This window comes from Labeo rohita, chromosome 10, assembly GCF_022985175.1.
Source record: "Labeo rohita strain BAU-BD-2019 chromosome 10, IGBB_LRoh.1.0, whole genome shotgun sequence".
Lineage (NCBI taxonomy): Eukaryota > Metazoa > Chordata > Actinopteri > Cypriniformes > Cyprinidae > Labeo > Labeo rohita.
This window is the reverse complement of record NC_066878.1, coordinates 26034497-26053698: the sequence shown is the minus strand read 5'-3', so window position 1 is coordinate 26053698 and position 19202 is coordinate 26034497. Positions and strand designations below refer to the sequence as shown.

The window sequence follows — 19202 nt, the reverse complement described above, 5'->3', positions numbered from 1 at the left end:
TGGACTGATAAAATATTTAAGTGTCTTTCTGGGTATCTCGGAGTGCTTTGCATCCTATCTAAAGGATAGGAGATTTGCTGTGAATATTGGGAATTTTCCCTCCATGTCACCCCCTTCAGTATGTGGTGTTCCCCAGGGTTTGATTCTGGGACCTCTGTTGTTTTCCCTATATATGCTTCCCTTGAGTTACATCTTTCGGAAGAACAGTATCTGTTACCACTGTTACTCTGACGATTTTCGGTTTTATTTTCCAGTACCATTTGGAATGTGGCTTGATGTTCAAAAACTAAAAGATATCCAGTGCTGCTGCGATTGAAGTAATATAATGTTTATATAAGTGCCTTTGTAAGTTTCTCAGCATGGTTTGCCTCCTACCTAAAGGATAGGACATTTGCTGTAAATATAGGAAGTATGTTGGCCCCTGTAATATGTGGTGTTCCTCAAGGTTCGATTCTGGGACCACTGTTGTTTTCCCTATATATGCTTTCTTTGAGTTACATCTTTTGAAAGTACAGTATCTCTTACCAACATATTCAGTGCTGCAGGGATTGAAGTGATATAGTGTTTATTTAACTGTCTTTGAAGTTTTCTCAGAGCAGTACCATGAAGCCGATCGCGTTCTGGACTTGCACAGCCTGACGCTAGAACTAAAATATAAACTTTCTGCTAAAAGCAGATAATGTTGAGACACATTCCAGGTGTCCTTTATGTGTCAGCCTGTCTTCAAGTGTATTTCTGAGTCCAAACCTTATTTCACTGCATATCTTTTGACTGGTATGCATCTGAGTCAGAAAACCCCTTTAACACCAACAAAATACATCAAACTGTGACGTGAAAGCATCCTGGTGTCCTCTGGTTGAATGGGCGCCATGTTGGGGTGAGTTTGGCACACGCTCTTTCTAGTAAACAGCTTATTTTGTTTAGAAAAGATGAAAGATTGTATAAGTTACTGAAATGTCGTTTAAGTCTATGCCATAACCGCAGTAAATGTCCTCAAGAAAGATTTGATTCACTCACAATACCGTTATTATCATTCCTCCTGTGTTTGTAGAAACATTTGAGCAGCACATAAATACTGTGCATTATGAGTGTTTGTTTCTCTGGCACACGATGAACATCTGTAGATGCATATATCGCTATTTTCAGCTATTCCCTTGTCTCCGCGTGGCACGATTGCGAGTAACGGAGAGGTCAGATATACAGATGTGCACGATCTAAACCCCATGATACAGTATCTGCAAGGTAATGGAGCGACTAAAGGAGATTACCTTTGTATTCTGCCAAAAAAGGCTCAGCTGGAAGCACATTTCAGATCCACGGCCAAATCTTCCAGATCTTTTCTAAATAATCAATTACTCGGCCACATGCCCATGGAGACGGATTAACCCTGCATATCCCGTTAAGTCAATAAGGGCCGGAGAAACCCCTGCTCTGGTTCAGGGGGGAGGGAGGGTCTAAAGCCGGATTCTAGGTCAGGCAGGCTTAACGGAGTCCGGCTGGTGGATTCAGGCAAAAATGAGCCTGGTGCTGAACAGCTGGAGGCTAAGCAGATTTCACCCCAATGCCTCCGCAGGTCTTTCCTGATCTGAGCACTGCATACACTGCAAGATCTGTTTGGAAAGAGTTTCTTGGACATTGCATGATTTATTATGCTCCTCTTGTGCTGTAAATCTCTAGAGATCTCTAGAGATAATTTGTAAAGTGCATTTAGACTCCAATGCCTGTTGGTTTTTTGTTTTTTTTTGGATTTCCTGTACAGCTTCAATGTTTACTCACGCTTATTTTCATCCTGACCCATTTATTTTATTTTATTTTATTTTATTTTATTTTATTTTATTTTATTTTATTTTATTTTATTTTATTTTATTTTGTGTGGTTATTTTCAATGCAGCATGTTTGCATGACAATGTTTATTTTAGTTTATATTTTTGTTGTAGTTTCATACATTTATTTTTGTGGTATTTTTATAAATTCATGCAGCATGTTTGCATAACAATTATTTTTATTTTATTATTTTATTTTATTTATTCTTATTTTTATTTTATGTGGTTATTTTCAATGCAGCATGTTGCATGTAAATAATCTTATATAATACTAAAATATAATCTTTATTTTTATTTTATTGTATTTTATGTTTTTGTTAAAGTTTCATACATTTATTTTTTGTGATGTTTTTATGAATTCAGTGCATCATGTTTGCTTAATGATGTTTATTTTATTATTTTATTTTATTTTATTTATTCTTATTTTATTTTATGTGGTTATTTTCAATGCAGCATGTTGCATGTAAATAATCTTATGTAATACTAAAATATAATCTTTATTTTTATTTTATTGTATTTTATGTTTTTGTTAAAGTTTCATACATTTATTTTTTGTGGTGTTTTTATGAATTCAGTGCAGCATGTTTGCTTAATGATGTTTATTTTATTATTTTATTTTATTTTATTTTATTTATTCTTATTTTATTTTTATTTTATATGGTTATTTTCAATGCACCATGTTTGCCTGACAGTGATGATTATTTTATTATTTTATTTATTATTGTTGTAGTTGCATACATTTTAGTGCAGCATATTTGCATGACGATTATGTTTATTTTATAATATTATTTTATTTTATTTATTCCTGTTTTATTTTATGTGGTTATTGTCAATGCAGCATGTTTGCATGACAGTGATGTTTAGTATATATATTTTTTATTTTATTTATTTATTTTTTTTAGATGTTTTTATAAATTCAGTGCAGCATGTTTGTATGAGAATTGTTTATTTTATTATTTTTCTTGTCTTTTATTTATTTTTGTGGTATTTTCATTTCAGTGCAGCATGTTTGCATGACAGTGGTGAAATATTTTTCACTCAATTTTGGTACAAAACCTTTACTTTTATTTATTTATATATATATACTGTAGTAGTAGTATTAATTATTTATATATAATAATTATATATAATTAATGCTACTACTACAGTTTTAAATTATATTATAATGTAAATCTGCTCTATTTATTTGGGTTGGACTTTGACCAGTCACAAGTTCCTAATATTGTAGTAGATTTTCCTGGTGTCTTTGTGACTTTAACAGTGCTGTCTTGTCCGTTTTGGCCGTGGTCACTATGAGCTGTCATCGTACAGACATGCGCTGCATGCATGTGTTTGCAGGTATTCAGGAGTCTGTTCCTCGGTCTCTCTCACACACACAAACACAGTGTCACACATGCACACAAATCTTCACACACGGCCCTGGCAGCGGCCCATTCGTCACAGCGAGTCTTGGAGATCCAGGAGCGCCAAATATAGTCAACTGGAGATGAGCCGGACGGGGAGAGATATCAGACGTCACCCGAGCGCCATTGGTTTATGTTGACTTCCTGCTCCAGTAATGAGTTCTCACTCTCTGTTTCCTCTCTTCTGCTGTTATTTCAGAGCATCGTCCGCTGTCTTTGGCATCCCAAGCTGAATCAGATCATGGTCGGCACAGGGAACGGCCTGGCGAAGGTCTACTACGACCCGGTCAAGAGTCAGAGGTGCAGTTGCTTCACTGTCCATCTCGTTCACACGTCACTCTCTCTCCTGTTTTTCCGCCCGTGTTTGTTCAGTAACGATTTCAGGAGTGTTTGGGCTGATTGAAGTGAGGAAACTCAACAAAAATGGCTAATTCTGTTTCATTCGTGAATCCATTAGTGTCGACCGAGAGCAGAATCAATTGTCTGCACGTTTGCTACAAAGTCACATCCTGTTGACAAGCACAAGAGAGAACGCACTTGTGTTTTTACGCTTTTTTTTATTTATATATTTATATATTAAAACAAATAAATATATAAATATAATGTAGCACACACACACACACACACACACACACACACACATATATATATATATATATATATATTATTTATTTAGTTATTTATCTGTAATAAATTTGAGAATTACATTTTCGAGTATTTTAAACTTTTAAAATCATTTTTAAACTTCCATCATAATTTCATGCATAAAATAGGGGTGATAATATATTAAAATAATTATATAATTAATTCCTTTTTTTATTATTGTCCTTTTTTTTTTAAGTCTCTGTTAGATTTTATTATTGCAAATTAATCTATTATATCTTTTTACATTTTAATTATTTTATTTATTTTCTATTTTGGATAGTATTAGTATTATTATTATTATTATAATTAGGTAAATATATAATATTAATATATTTATTTCAAATTAATATATCATTTTATTTAAATTGGTTTTATAATTATTTATTATTTTATACATTTATTATTATTATTATTATTATTATTATTATTATTATTTAATTATTTCAAGTATAATAAAAATATTATAATGTATTCATGTTAATATGTAATTTTATGTAAATCATTTAGACTTTTTGTGAATATTTATATTTTATTATTATTATTATTATTATTATTATATTTTGAATATTGTTATTATTATTATTATTATTATTATTATTATTATTATTATTATGGTAAATATATAATGTTAATAATATATTTATTTTAAAATAATATATCATTTTATTTAAATAGTTTGTTTTTATAATTTTTTTGTTTTATATATTTATTATTATTATTCCCAATATAATAAAAATAACATTATAATATATTAATGTTAATATGTTTTGTTTTGTTTTATTTTGTTTTATTTTATTTTGTTTTGTTTTGTCTTGTTTTGTTTTATTTTGTTTTATTTTATTTTATTTTATTTTATCCTCCTTAAAATAGCAGTGAAAATATGTTAAATAATTAAATTAGATATAGTATGTAATAATAATTACATTTATTAATTCCTTTTTTAGTGCATGTTTTTATTATTATTATTTGTTTTTTTTTTTTTTGCAAATAGCAATTTCTGCCTGATATAATATTTTAAAATTACAAAAAAATGTATATTATATAAATATTATACTTTATCTATCTATCTATCTATCTATCTATCTATCAATATCTATATCTATATATACACACACACACACACACATACTAATTTATACTAATTTATTCAGGTTTTCCAAGACTGTGAGAATTCAGGTTCTTAAATAATTCTTTTTTTTTTGTATTTGTTTTAGCTTATTTTAAAGCATATTTTATTATTTTAAATGCTTATATCCCATTTTCTGTGTTGTTTGTTCTTCAGAGGTGCGATGTTGTGTGTGGTAAAGAGCAAGAGGAAGGAGAGACACGCTGAGACGCTGACACAAGATTACATTATCACCCGTGAGTTTTCTGTTATATGTATTAATACATTTGCATATATTCTCATAAATATCAACACTCACAAAAGTGACATTAAAGACGTTTATAATGTTACTAAAGATTTATATTTCAAATAAATGCTGTTCTTTTGGACCTTCTGTTCATTAAAGAATCCTGAAAAATAAAATCTAAAACAATTTCCACAAAAATATCAGGCAGCAACTGTTTATAACATTTATAATCATCAGAATTGTTTCTTGAACAGCAAATCAGAATATTAGAATAATTTCTGAACAGGGCTTTGAGAAGAATTAATATGAAAATTAAAGAATTTATTTTAGAAATATATTTAGGTGATGAGGATTACTCAGTTGCTTTGTGTCAAACTCTAATGTAGTTACGGGGGTTTTGACCAGCGAATGTGTGCAAATGTGCATTTTGTCAGTCATTAAAACGGCGGCATCACATTACGTTTTACAAACAGGTACAAACAGTTTGTTGTAGCTATATATGGGTGCTCAGTTTTTTCTGTTATATATGTGCCTTTATAGAGACCTTTATAGAGATCTTTATTTACCCTTGCAAGACTTCGTTCAGCTCAGCTGCTGTGGAACTTCATTCATTCTGTCAAGATAGAAGGGGGCGGAGTTATGAGGTTTGACTGACAGTTTGAGCAGATCCAAGAAGATTTAGCCACAAGCTCTTTTTAATACCTCTCACTGGCTAAATATTTTCAAAACAGGCAGACAAACATAAAGGGCCAACAGGCATTGATTTACTGAAGAAAAAAACTTACCTACCTGTGCATGTGCATGTAAATATTTTATTTATATTATATTTTGGATATTATTATTATGGTACATTTATATTATACATTTATTATTATTACTATTATTTTATTATTATTTATATATTTATGTTAATATATATTATGTAAATAATTTAAAATTTTATAATAATTTTTGTTAATTTATATATTTATTATTATTATACTTGGGATATTATTGTTATTATTATTATTATTATTAGTAGTAGTATAAATATATAATATTAATAATATATTTATTTAAAATTAATATATAATTTTATTTAAATCATTTGTTTTAATAATTGTTTTTTATTTTATACATTTATTATTGTTATTATTATTATTATTCAGTTATTCCAAATATTATTATAATAATAATGATGATAATAATAATAATAATAATAATAATAATAATAATAATAATAATAATAATATGAGATATCAATGTTAATTATGTATTTTATAATGATTTTTGTTATTTTATATATTTATTATTATTATATTTGGGAAATTATTATTATTATTATTATTATTATTATTGTAAATATATAATAATAGTATACTTGTTTTGAATTAATATATCAGTTTATTTAAATCATTTGTTTTTTTATTTAAACATTTATTATTATTATGGTAAATATATAATATTAATAATATATTTATTTTAAATTAATATGTAATTTTATTTAAATCGTTTATATTTTTATAATTACTTCATTTTATACATTTATTATTGTTATTATTATGTTTGTTCAATTATTCCAAATATTATAATAATAATAATAATAATAATAATAATAATGTTAAATATCAATGTTAATATATACTATGTAAATCATTTAGAATTTTATAATTATTTTTTTATTTTATATATTTATTATTATTATATTTGGGAAATTCTTCTTCTTCTTCTTCTTATTATTATTATTGTAAATATATAATATTAATAATATACTTATTTTGAATTAATGTATCAGTGTATTTAAATCATTTATATTTTTATTTAAACATTTATTATTATTATGGTAAATATATAATATTAATAATATATTTATTTTAAATTAATATGTAATTTTATTTTAATTGTTTATATTTTTATAATTACTTCATTTTATATATTTATTATTGTTGTTATTATTGTTATTATTATAAATATATAATAATATTAATATATATATTTTTTATTTTATGCATTTATTATTGTTATTATTATTATTCAATTATTCCAATATAATAATAATAATAATATGATATATCGATATTAATATACATTATGTAAATTTAGAATTTTATAATGATTTTGTTATTTTATATATTTATTATTATTATATTTGGGAAATTATTATTATTATTATTTTTATTATTATTATTATTATTGTAAATATATAATATTAATAATATATTTATTTTAAATTAATATATAATATCCTTTAAATAATTTGTTTTTATCATTATTTTTTATTTTTATACATTATTGTTGTTGTTATTGTTATTATTATTATTATTCAATTATTGCAAATATAACACTAATATTCTAGTATATTGTAATGTTAATGTATAATTTTATGTGATTCATTTGGAATTTTAAAGTGATTTTTTTTTTTTTTTTTTTTTTTATAGTGTTTATCATTATTGTACTGCAAAAGTCACTTAGCTGAAATAATAATTAATGACAGATTTAGTATTATATTAGAATAAATGCTACATCAGACTGTTGACAGCCCTGTACAAACACAAACAAACCAGCATTAGCAGAGAATGATAATGTTGCCCCGTCCTGCCCTGAGAGGTGCCATCCTACATTCAGTGCCGTCACACACCCATTAACTGGCCCGTGTTGTGTGTGTGTTTGCACGGAGTGAGTGCTTTCCATCGGATTGCCCCACGCTGCGTCTCACCCGAGGGCCACGATGCCATTAACGCGTGACCCTCAGCAGCCACGCGTGTGCCACGAGAGCGTCAGTCACGCCACGAGTCTCCGCCCACGTGATCCACCGCCGGATCTAAAGACCCTTCAAAACCCAGCAGCGGCTCAGGAAATAGCGATGGAAAATTGAGGTGACGTGAATCCTCGGACCACTGAGGAAAAAAATGGACATGTGTCACCGCTAACCTTTTTACTTAATGTAGCGTGAGAGGAATTAGCACAACTCCTGAATGGAAAATCGCTCACTCTTTCCTCGTGACCCCGGAGTAAAACACACACACACACACACTCTCGACCATCACAAACACACTTTATTTTGGTGGTGTTTGGTGACTGTGAAATGTGGGCAGTTTAATCAAAAGTAAATATAAACACGTTGCTGTGGCGTGTGTGAGAAGTGTAGTAGTGCTTCACGTCATGTGATTGTTGTGTTTCTCGCAGCTCACGCTCTGCCCATGTTTCGTGAGGCCCGGCAGCGCAGCACCAGGAAGCAGCTGGAGAAGGACCGACTGGATCCCGTCAGATCCCACAAACCTGAGCCTCCCGTGTCCGGACCAGGTGACGTAAAGCTTGCATGTTTTTAAAGCGTTACAGCCACAAATCCCTTATTTTAGGTTAGATTACTTTATTCATACCCACAGGTAAATTTGTCTTGCAGTGACAACCATCCATGACACACATTCAAGACACATTTAAAAACATAAAGCACAACAAATTACAAAAATATAATACATGATATAAATGCTCCAAAAAATTCTCCCATCCTGCAGCTTAAAGGAGAAGTCCACTTTCAGAACAACAATTTACAAATAATGTACTCGCCCCCTTGTCATCCATGATGTTAATGTCTTTCTGTCTTCAGTCGTAAAGAAATTGTGTTTTTTGAGGAAAACATTTCTGCTTTTTTCTCCATATAATGGACTGATATGGTGCCCCGATTTTGAACTTCCAAAATGCTGTTTAAATGCAGCTTCAAACGATCCCAAATGCGGTTGTAAACAGTGTTTTCATAAAAACAATACAATTGAAATACTTTTTAATCTCAAATGCTCGTCTTGTCTTGCTCTCCCTGAACTCTGTGTATTCTGACTGAAGACAGTTAGGGTATGTCAAAAAATCGTCCTATATCGCTGTTTTACCTTTTTTGTTAAAGGGGTCATCGGATGCCCATTTTCCACAAGTTGATATGATTCTTTAGGGTCTTAATGAAAAGTCTCTAATATACTTTGGTTAAAAATTCTCAATGGTTTTGTAAAACAACACCCTTTTTACCTTGCCAAAATCAGCTCTGCAAAAATCATCTCATTCTGGTCGAGGTTGCTTTAAATGCAAATGAGCTCTGCTCGCCCCGCCCCTCTCTTCTCTCTGTGGAGTGACGAGCCTGTTTACTTTAGTCGCGTTTAGCTGCTAAACTTGCTAACTAGCACATTATTAGAAAAGGCGATCACAAGGGTTCATTAAAAAACCCTTATACTCACTTCTGCTGTAAGTGAAGCTGGATCACGAATGATTTGTGCGAACATAGACGGATATATATGTAGATCAGGAGGTGCATTCCCTTCACAAACAAATGTAATCTACTGCATCTTCAGCTGCTCAGATGTCGGGAGTAAATGACGACCACTATGTTCATTATTACATCCAGCAACACAACACCTCAATCGCTCAATCAGAGATATTCTTGTCTAACTTACATCCCTGCTCCAGCATCCAAACAATTAAAGTTACTGGACTGTTACAGCTGATCTGAGGTAAGACGCTCATGTCAATCAACTATGGTGGGAGTGGCCTCTGTGTGTGTGACACCACAACAACAGGCATTTGAGAATGGCTCCATTTGAAAAAGGGGATATTATTTTTACAGATTAATTAAAAACCACTGCATGGATTTTTATCATTATAGGTAGATTTGTACATACACTGACAACACACATTAATGTTCAAACAACATGTAAAAGTGAACTTAGCATCCGATGACCCCTTTAAGGGTGTTTGATCTTCTTTGCATGTTCACTTTGTAAAGACTGTGTCTGTACTTCTGCAGTGATGTAGGATGATTTTGAAATGATCTTTGGAGTTTAGGGATGAAATACGATCTGAGTTTTTCGACATACCCTAACTGTCTTGAGTCAGAATACACAGAGTTTATGGAGAGAAAGCCAAGACAAGCATTTATATATGTTTATTAGTAATTTATGTATAGTATTTATGTAATTTTTATGTCCTATAATTAATATATTAATATGAATAGATATTTAGAATATTTAAATATAATATAATTCTGAACAAAAAATGTATGTTTCCACATATGCAGTTTAAAATATGATTTTATATTAAGATTTATATATCAATATAGATTAATTAACGTTTTTAATATTTTATTTTTATTTATTATAATTATATTCATATTTATTTATTTATTTAATTAATTGCTTAATGTTTATTTATAGAAAAATACAAAATCACCCGAATCAAGTTTTAAACTGTATTGACACATCCCAAGTTTCAGTAAGGCTGCAAAAATCTGAAATAAAATAGCTCATAGTATTACAATCTATCCCTAGTTAGACAAATGCTGTTTTGTTAATATTATATTACAAGTCCACTTCCAAAACAAAGATTTACAGATAATGTACTCACCCCCTTGTCATCCAAGATGTTCATGTCTTTCTTTCTTCAGTCGTAAAGAAATTATGTTTTTTGAGGAAAACATTTCAGCATTTTTCTCCATATGCAGTTTAAATGCGGCTTTAAACGATCACAAATGCGACTGTAAACAATCCCAGCTGAGAAAGAAGGGTCTTATGTAGCGTAAAGATTGGTTGTTTTCATAAAAATAATAAAATTTATATACATATTAATGTGAAACGCTCGTCTTGTCTTACTCTGCCTGGACTGTTTTTGTTCCGGTTCATGACAGTTAGTGTATGTGGAAAAACTCCCATCTCATGTTCTCCCTCAACTTCAAAATAATCCTATATCACTGTTTTACCTTTTTTTGTTAAGGGTGTTTGATCTTCTTTGCATGTTCACTTTGCAAACACTGGGTCGGTGCTTCTGCAGTGATGTAGGATGATTTTGAAATGATTTTTGAAGTTGAGGGAGAAAATACGATTGGAGTTTTTCGACATATCCTAACTGTCTTGAGCCAGAATACACAGGGGAGAGAAAGACAAGACGAGCGTTTGAGATTAAAAAGTATATAAATTGTTTTGTTTTAATGATTGTTTCGCTAGATAAGACCCTTCTTCCTCAGCTGGGATCGTTTACAACCGCATTTGGGATCGTTTGAAGCCACTTTTAAACTGCATTTTGGACATTCAAAATCGGGGCACCATATCAGTCCATTATATGGAGAAAAACACTGAAATTTTTTCCTGAAAAAACACATTTCTTTACGACTGAAGAAAGAAAGACATGACATTTTCAACTTTCTGACATTATTACACTGTGTTTTGTACCGTATTCATGTAAGTCCCATGTACATTTGGCTGATGTTATTCGCTGGAGTGAGTCTGAGTCTCTGTGCCAAGAAGTTCCAGCATCACAGACGTTGAGTAAACACTGCACTAGATTACATTAAAGTCCTGGCAGAGGATCAGCTGTGGCCGTCTCTGTCCGAATCTGCAGCCAGAATCACAGAAACCGGGTTCAGTCGCCGCATCTTTCAGCTCTTGTTTAATCGCAACATAAATACAGTTCTTTGCATGGAGGAGGATGTTTTGCTCAGCGTTCATGTGTGTGAGAGCGAGGGAGGGTCGTGTGAATGTTACTGGTGATTTGTGTGTGTTTCTGATCTGTGCTTTTGTCCCGGAGCAGGTAGAGGCGGTCGTGTGGCGGCCCACGGCGGGACGCTGTCCTCCTACATCGTCAAAAACATCGCCCTGGACAAAACCGACGACAGCAACCCGCGAGAGGCCATCCTGCGGCACGCCAAAGAAGCCGCTGAAAACCCGTACTGGGTCGCCCCGGCCTATAAAAAGTAAGACACAGACCAGAGCAGCAAATGCTACACTGACAGCGATGTTCCCTAGTGAGGAGCCGCTGCTGCTGCACACTACTGCTGCAAAACATCAGTTTAATCTGTATATATTCAGTCATATATTAGTTCTAGTATTATAATCATATATTAGGTTTTTTATCATTTTGTTTTTAAAATACTTTTATACTTTTACTTTTTTTTTTTTTTTTTTTACTTTGTTTATGTCTAACACTACCTTTTTATTCAAATATTTTCATCTTTGTTTTAGTTTTAGCGATGAATTGGTGATAAGAAAATTCACATTTATTTTTATTAATAATAGATAACATACAAAGTTATTTCCATAATTTTTCCAAATAAAATATGGTTGTTTTTAACTTAATATAGACGCAGATTTTACAAACAAGTTTAGATTTATATACTTTTAAAAAATGTGAATTAAAAAATTTAAATATAGACTTTTCTATTTTTAAATGTTCTTTTTATGATTTTGTGTTCTCATTTTGTAAAGTAATTTTGTTTCTTTTTTATATACTGTAAGTCACTTTTATTCTATAGTTTTTACAAACAAAACAGACAAGTGTTTTGAGCGTACTGACAATGTATTTTAGAAACTTTTATATATATATATATATTTTAAAACCATGTTCAAAAATTGGTAAAAAATGTTTGTAAAAATAAGTCTACTTATATGTATTTTTAAAATTAAAAACTTAAAAACTACTTCAAAAAAAGTTTTTTAAATCGTTTTTAAGTTTTTATTTTGTTTAATTTTGTTTAGATTTTTTTTTCATTTTGTAAATTAAATAATAAAAAAAAATAATAATAATTATAATAATAATAAAATAATTCATTTTGTAAATTAAAAATAATAACTTTTTTTGATAAGTCTATACAGAATGAAGCATTTTCATAATTGTTTACAAAAAACTAAATCATTTTTTTAATCACTTAAAAGTTTGGAAAATACGTTTGTAAAATAAGTTTATACATTGTTAAAAAACTCCTTGAAATTCTTTTACTCAAAATTTCAAAATTTCAATTTGTTTAGTTTTTAAAATTAAAATGGTTTCATTTGTTTGAATTTTGTTTAGAAATTTTTCATTTTGTGAATTAATTTTTAACTTTTTTTTTTTAAATAGTAGTCATTATACAGAATCAAGAACCAAATCAAAAAGCTACGATTTTTTAAATCATACTTAATAGAAAAGTTCTTTTACTTTAAAAAAAAAAAATATAAACAGGCTAGTGTTTTGTACTTACTGACAGTGTATTTTATAAACTTTTAAATATGTATATTTAGCTATATTTAATTTTTTAAAATATTATTGTAAAAATAATTCTAGTAATTCGTTTTGTTTAGAATTTTTTCATTTTGTAAATTAAAATTAATAACATTTTTTTGATAATAGTCAATATACAGAATGAAGTATTTTCATAATTGTTTACAAAAAATAACCTACAATTTTGTTTATCACACTTCAAAGTTTGTAAAATACATTTGTAAAAATAAGTTTATATATTTTTAAAAAAATTTTTACTTTTAAAATTTCAATTTGTTTAATTTTTTAAAATTAAAATGGTTTAATTTGATTGAATTTTGTTTAGAAATTTTTCATTTTGTAAATTAATTCTTAACTTTTTTAAATAGTAGTCAATATACAGAATCAAGAATCCAATCAAAAACCTACAATTTTTTAATCATACTTAGTAGAAAAGTTATTTTACTTTAAAAAAAAAAATGTACTTTTAAAATTTTCATTTTTTTAATTTTTAAAATCATTTATAATTTTGTTCTCATTTTGTAAAGTAATTTTGTTTCTCGTTTATACTAAGTTTCAATTTTATAAAAAAGTTTATAAAAGTTTATAAACTTTTAAATATGTATCTTTAGCTATATTTAAAAATTAGTAAAATATTTTTGTAAAAATAATTCTATTTATATTTTTTTAAATGTTGTAAATGGCTTTTTAAAATAGTTATTAATTTGTTTTAATTTTGTTTAGAATTTTTTCATTTTGTAAATTTAAATGTATAAAGCTTTTTCATAAGTATTTTCATAATTGTTTAAAAACATAACCTACAATTTTTTTAATCAACTTTTTAATCAACTTTACAATTTTCAACTTACTGACATTGTATTTTATAAACATATATATATATATATATATATATATATTATATTTAAAAGTTTGTCAAATATTTTTGTTCAAATAAGTCTGCTTATAAATTTTTTTTAAATGTTTTCATAGTTTCTGTTAAAATAGTTTTTAAGGTTTTAGTTTGTTTAAATTTTGTTTAGAAGTTTTTTTCCGTTTTGTCAATTTAAATTTTTCACTTTTTTAATAGTAGTCAGTATACAGTATTGAATCAAGTTTAAAAGTTTACAATCAGAATAACGTACAAAGTTTTAAATATGCTTTAAAAAATAAATTAATTTATTTAACAGCATGGCCAATAGAATCAAGTGTAATTGCAGTTTAATAATTTATTAAATAATCATTTATTAATAATTTATTTGATTATTCAGTAGTTAGCTAATATAGTTAGAGTTTTCCGCTGAGCTCAGACCTGACACCTTTAATCTGAAGAATGCATGTGATGTTGCTGCATAATGTGGTCAGAATGAGGTCGTGTCCCAGAAGGCCGCAGAATCTCACCGGCCGTCAGCTGGCAAGTGCGCGGGTCTGGCCGGTGCTCAGGTGCAGGTGAGACAGGTGTTGAACAGACAGAAAGTGTTGCTGAAAGCAGAGCGGCTGAAGTTCACCTGACACCTGCGTGTCACACCTCAGCTAACAGATGCATTAATGTTTGAAGGGCCGTACAGGTTTGGAGATCTTCAGCCGCGGCTCCGGTTACAGACAGAGCTCTGAAGGGTGAACGGTGACGCTATTCACGAGCACTTCATCGTCCCAAAATAACAAACACATTGACCCCGAACACTGTTTCAACACCTATAGATCTGCCCAAATGTCATTGTATTACATGACGAAAACAAGATACCACACCTATATATGATATACTTCTAATGTAGTGACATTCAGATATTTTTAAGTGTCCAAAGATTATTGCGCAAGTCAATTAAAAAATTATTCCCTATTTTATGCTTTTTATTTTTTTTATGCTTTTTAATTATTTTCTTCATGCTACAGATTGCATATATTTATTTTTACATTTAATTTTTATATATATATATATATATATATATATATATATATATATATATTTTTTTGTTAATCAAATAAAACATATAATAATTAAATATGTAACAATTAATATGTAAATAGTAAATATCCAGCTGTTGGCAGCAAAGTCAATAATCAGCTGTTGGCAAATATATATAAATATATAAAGAAATAAATTATGTGTGTCTCTCTCTCTCTCTCTCTCTCTCTCTCTCTCTATATATATATATATAATTATTATTATTTATTTTTTTTTTTTTACAAGAATTATAAGTGGAAGTATATCTGTGAGCATTGGTATTGGCCGTAATTTATTGTTATTTTTTTCTGATATTTATTTATTTGTTTATTTACAAACATGTTGCCTTTGAGTTGAACCAATTTTTTTTTTAAATTGACAACTTTATTTTAGATTATCTTTTACATTTTTATTATTTTAATTTTACAAGAATTGGCTGTATTTTTTTAAATAATTTTTGTCATTAAATTTTTTTGTAAAAAAATTGTATTTTATTTTACAAGAATTATAAGTGGAAGGATATCTGTGACCATGTTGGTATTGGCTGTAATTTTTTCTGATATTGTTGAACCAATTTTTTTATTGTACTTTATTTTATTTTATATTATGTGATTTAATTTTTATTATTTTATTTTACAAGAATTGGCCGTAATTATGTTTTCTGAATTGTATTTATTTACAAACAGGTTGATCTGTTTAATCTTTTTTTTCCCCATTTTACGTTATTTCATTTTTTATTTAATTGTTGTTTTATATCATTACATAAAACATAATATAATAATTAAATAAATATATAATAATTAATATGCAAATAGTATATATTTAATCTAGATTAAGTATATATTAATTATTATATATTAACTGAATTATGAAATATAAAACAATTTCCACAGCTATTGGCAAAAAATATATATTATTTAATAATAATTAATAATAATAATAATAATATAATATATAATCATTTTATAATTGTATATTTATTAAATGTAAAAATGTAGTAATTTAACTGCTGAAAGAAAATATTTTATGACTATAATATTTTTTGTTTTGGTAGGAAAAGACAAAATCACCCAAGTCAAGGTCTAAACATTAAATCATTCGTTATCTTGTGTTTTTTGGGCTCTCTGTAGTACGTGGATTATCGTCAGATAAAACATCCACAGTCGTTGCCAAAAATACAGTCTTTTTGTAATGATTTTCTTCATACTCCAGTGATGTATTACATCCTGATTCCAAAATCCTAAAATAAGATTTGACCGAATGGCGCTGCCGCGGTGGGACGAGCGATTCCGTGAAAGGTTTTCCAGGTTGATGGAATTTTAATGCATGTGGAAATCCCAGTTTTATGTTGTGTTTACGTGTAGTGAAAGCGAGCGGCTGTGAGCAGAGGCTTTGTATTTACATTCTGGCCGTGTGCGTCCCAGTAAAGCGGGAGCGTGTGGTCCTGAAATATGCTGCCGATAAGAAGCTGTCAGCTTTATATCTGTTCATCTCTTCTGTTGGATGTTTATCTGGAGAATAACACACGGATCTGTTTCGGCGGTGGTCCGTTCAGCTGCACCGCTGGCAGAACTGAATCGAGCCAACAAAGGCCGAGTGTGACGGATAGCGTGACGAGATCAGAGACGTGAACACGCTACTGTTTAGATACCCAGCGCTGAATGCTGCGCTGCTGCTCTTGTGTTTTTTGTGGGAGCGCAGGCCTAAATCCTGCCTATATGATACAACAATTACAAGCGGTATATCACAAGTATATCACTAGATTGGTGTTGGCCATAATTATATTTTCTGAAATTTTTCATTTATTTATTTATTTACAAACATGTTAAACTTTTATTATTTTATTTCGCAAGTATTATAGGTTTAAGTATATCAGTGACCATAAAGAAATTGTATAAAAGATTTTTTTATTTTACTTTACTTTATTTTATGTTACTTGTTTTATTTTTATAATTTTATTTTGCAAGAATTGGCCGTAATTATGTTCTCTGAAATTAATATATTTACAAACGTTGCATTTACCCTGTTAAACCATTTAAAAAAATATATATTTTACTTTATTTTATTTATTTATTTATTTTTATTATTTTATTTTGTAAGAATTATAAGTGGAAGTATATCAGTTATCATATTGGTACTGGCTGTAATTGTTTTTATTTTTATTCTTTCTGATTTATTTGTTTATTTATTCACAAACATGTTGACTTTGACCTGTTGAACTGATTTTTTTATTTTACTTTGTTATTTTATATATATATTTTTTATTAATTTTTATTTTATTTTACAAGAATTATATGTGGTAATACTGTATATTCATAATATCAAGAATTATAGCTGTAATTATATCAGTGACCATAATAGTACTGGCTGTAATTTTTTATTTTATTTTTTTAAATTGGAAAAAGATTTTTTTTTTTTTTTTTTTTTTATATTACTTCTTTTTTTCTTATAATTTTATTTTACAAGAGTTGACCGTAATTATGTTTTCTGAAATTATTTTTTTTTACAAACATTGCATTTGCCCTGTTTTTTTTTTTATTATTTTACTTTATTTTGTTTTATTTTATTTTATTTTATTTTTATTATTTTATTATTTTTATTTTAAGTAGAAGTATATCAGTTACCATATTGGTGCTGGCTGTAATTGTTTTTATTTTTTCTGATTTATTTATTTATTTATTTACATACATGTTTGACCTGTTGAACTGATTTTTTTGTTTTACTCTATTTTATTTTATATGTATATTTTTTTTATTAATTTTTATTTTATTTTACAATAATTTTTTGTGGTAATACTGTATGTCCATAATATTAAGAATTTGAATTAATAATATATTAATATCATTTTTTTTTTTTTATTATTATTATTTTATTTGAATTATTTGTGAAAATATATTGGTGACCATATTGGTATTAGTCCAAACTGTTTTAATTATCGCTATTTGAATTAGTAATATATTAATATTAATTAGTTTTTATTTTATTTTATTTTTTTTTAATTCTTTGTGGAAATAAATTAGTGACCATATTGGTATTAGTCAAAACTGTTTTAATTACATAATTAAATCAGTCTGATTCAAGATTTTTATTTTGTCTTGCAAATTCTCAGTTTTTACATTATTTTTATTTTATTTTATTTTATTTTATTTTAATTATTAGTACTGTTTTAATTATTGCTATCAATCTGAAGATTTTTATTTTGTTTTGCAAATTTTCATGTTGCATTTGACCTGGTGAACCTTTTTTTAATTTTATTTTACAAGAATTAGAAGTGGAATTATATTAGTGACCATATTGGTATTGTCCGTAATTTAATTTTTTTTCCCTTTGCACTTTAATTAATTATTTATTTACAAACATATTGCATTTGACCTGTTTAAAAATTATCAGTTCTAGTCTGATTCAAGATTTTTATTGTTTGTTTATTTATTTATTTACCTTTCCAGATATGCTTTCAATTTCTCTTTAGTTTTTTTTTTTAATCAAAATTTTTAAATTTAAGATTACATTGATAAAACCTGTTGATAATTAGAAATCTGAATAATTTTTAGATGCTTTATTTTTAAAACATTATAGATACTTATTGATTTAACTGAAACTCTTCACATTTCTGAAGCTGTTAAACTGAGCAGATTTACCGTGTGCTGTTTGGCGTCTCAGGTGTGTGTTTTGTGTGTTTTGTGTGACTGACGTGTGTAACTGGATCTCCATCGTTAGAGGAGAGCAGAGCTGGTCTCATCACTCCATTACTACAGTAATGAACACAGAGCTAATGATCCTGTTACTCTCGTGCTGCTCGTGTCGTGCCGCTTTAATTGCTGTCTTCAGGTGTCCGAACACACATACACACACACACACTCTGACACTGGAGACGCTGCGGTGTGAATCGAGGTCAGCGCCGCAGCGTCTCTCGTGTCGTCTGTCATCAGCGTTTGTCCTCTGTACTTCAGCTTCATTTGTCCTCTCATGTCTGTCAGAACAATCAGCGGAAAGACGTTTGACGTCTCAAATTCACCTCCTGCCTCAATTTCAACAACACTAGCAAATCAGACAATTTTGTTTTAGATTT

At 28.5% G+C, this 19202-nt stretch overlaps 1 protein-coding gene across 1 annotated transcript in view; it reads left to right on the top strand.

The window, feature by feature from the left end:
- Positions 1-19202, top strand: part of LOC127171694 (WD repeat-containing protein 70) — an 87062-nt gene that overhangs the window by 65764 nt on the left and 2096 nt on the right. The window contains exons 14-17 of the mRNA XM_051120492.1: positions 3426-3526; positions 5154-5233; positions 8389-8505; positions 11767-11929. Coding sequence (XP_050976449.1) covers positions 3426-3526; positions 5154-5233; positions 8389-8505; positions 11767-11929 — 461 coding nt within the window. The remainder of the gene's footprint in view (positions 1-3425; positions 3527-5153; positions 5234-8388; positions 8506-11766; positions 11930-19202) is intronic.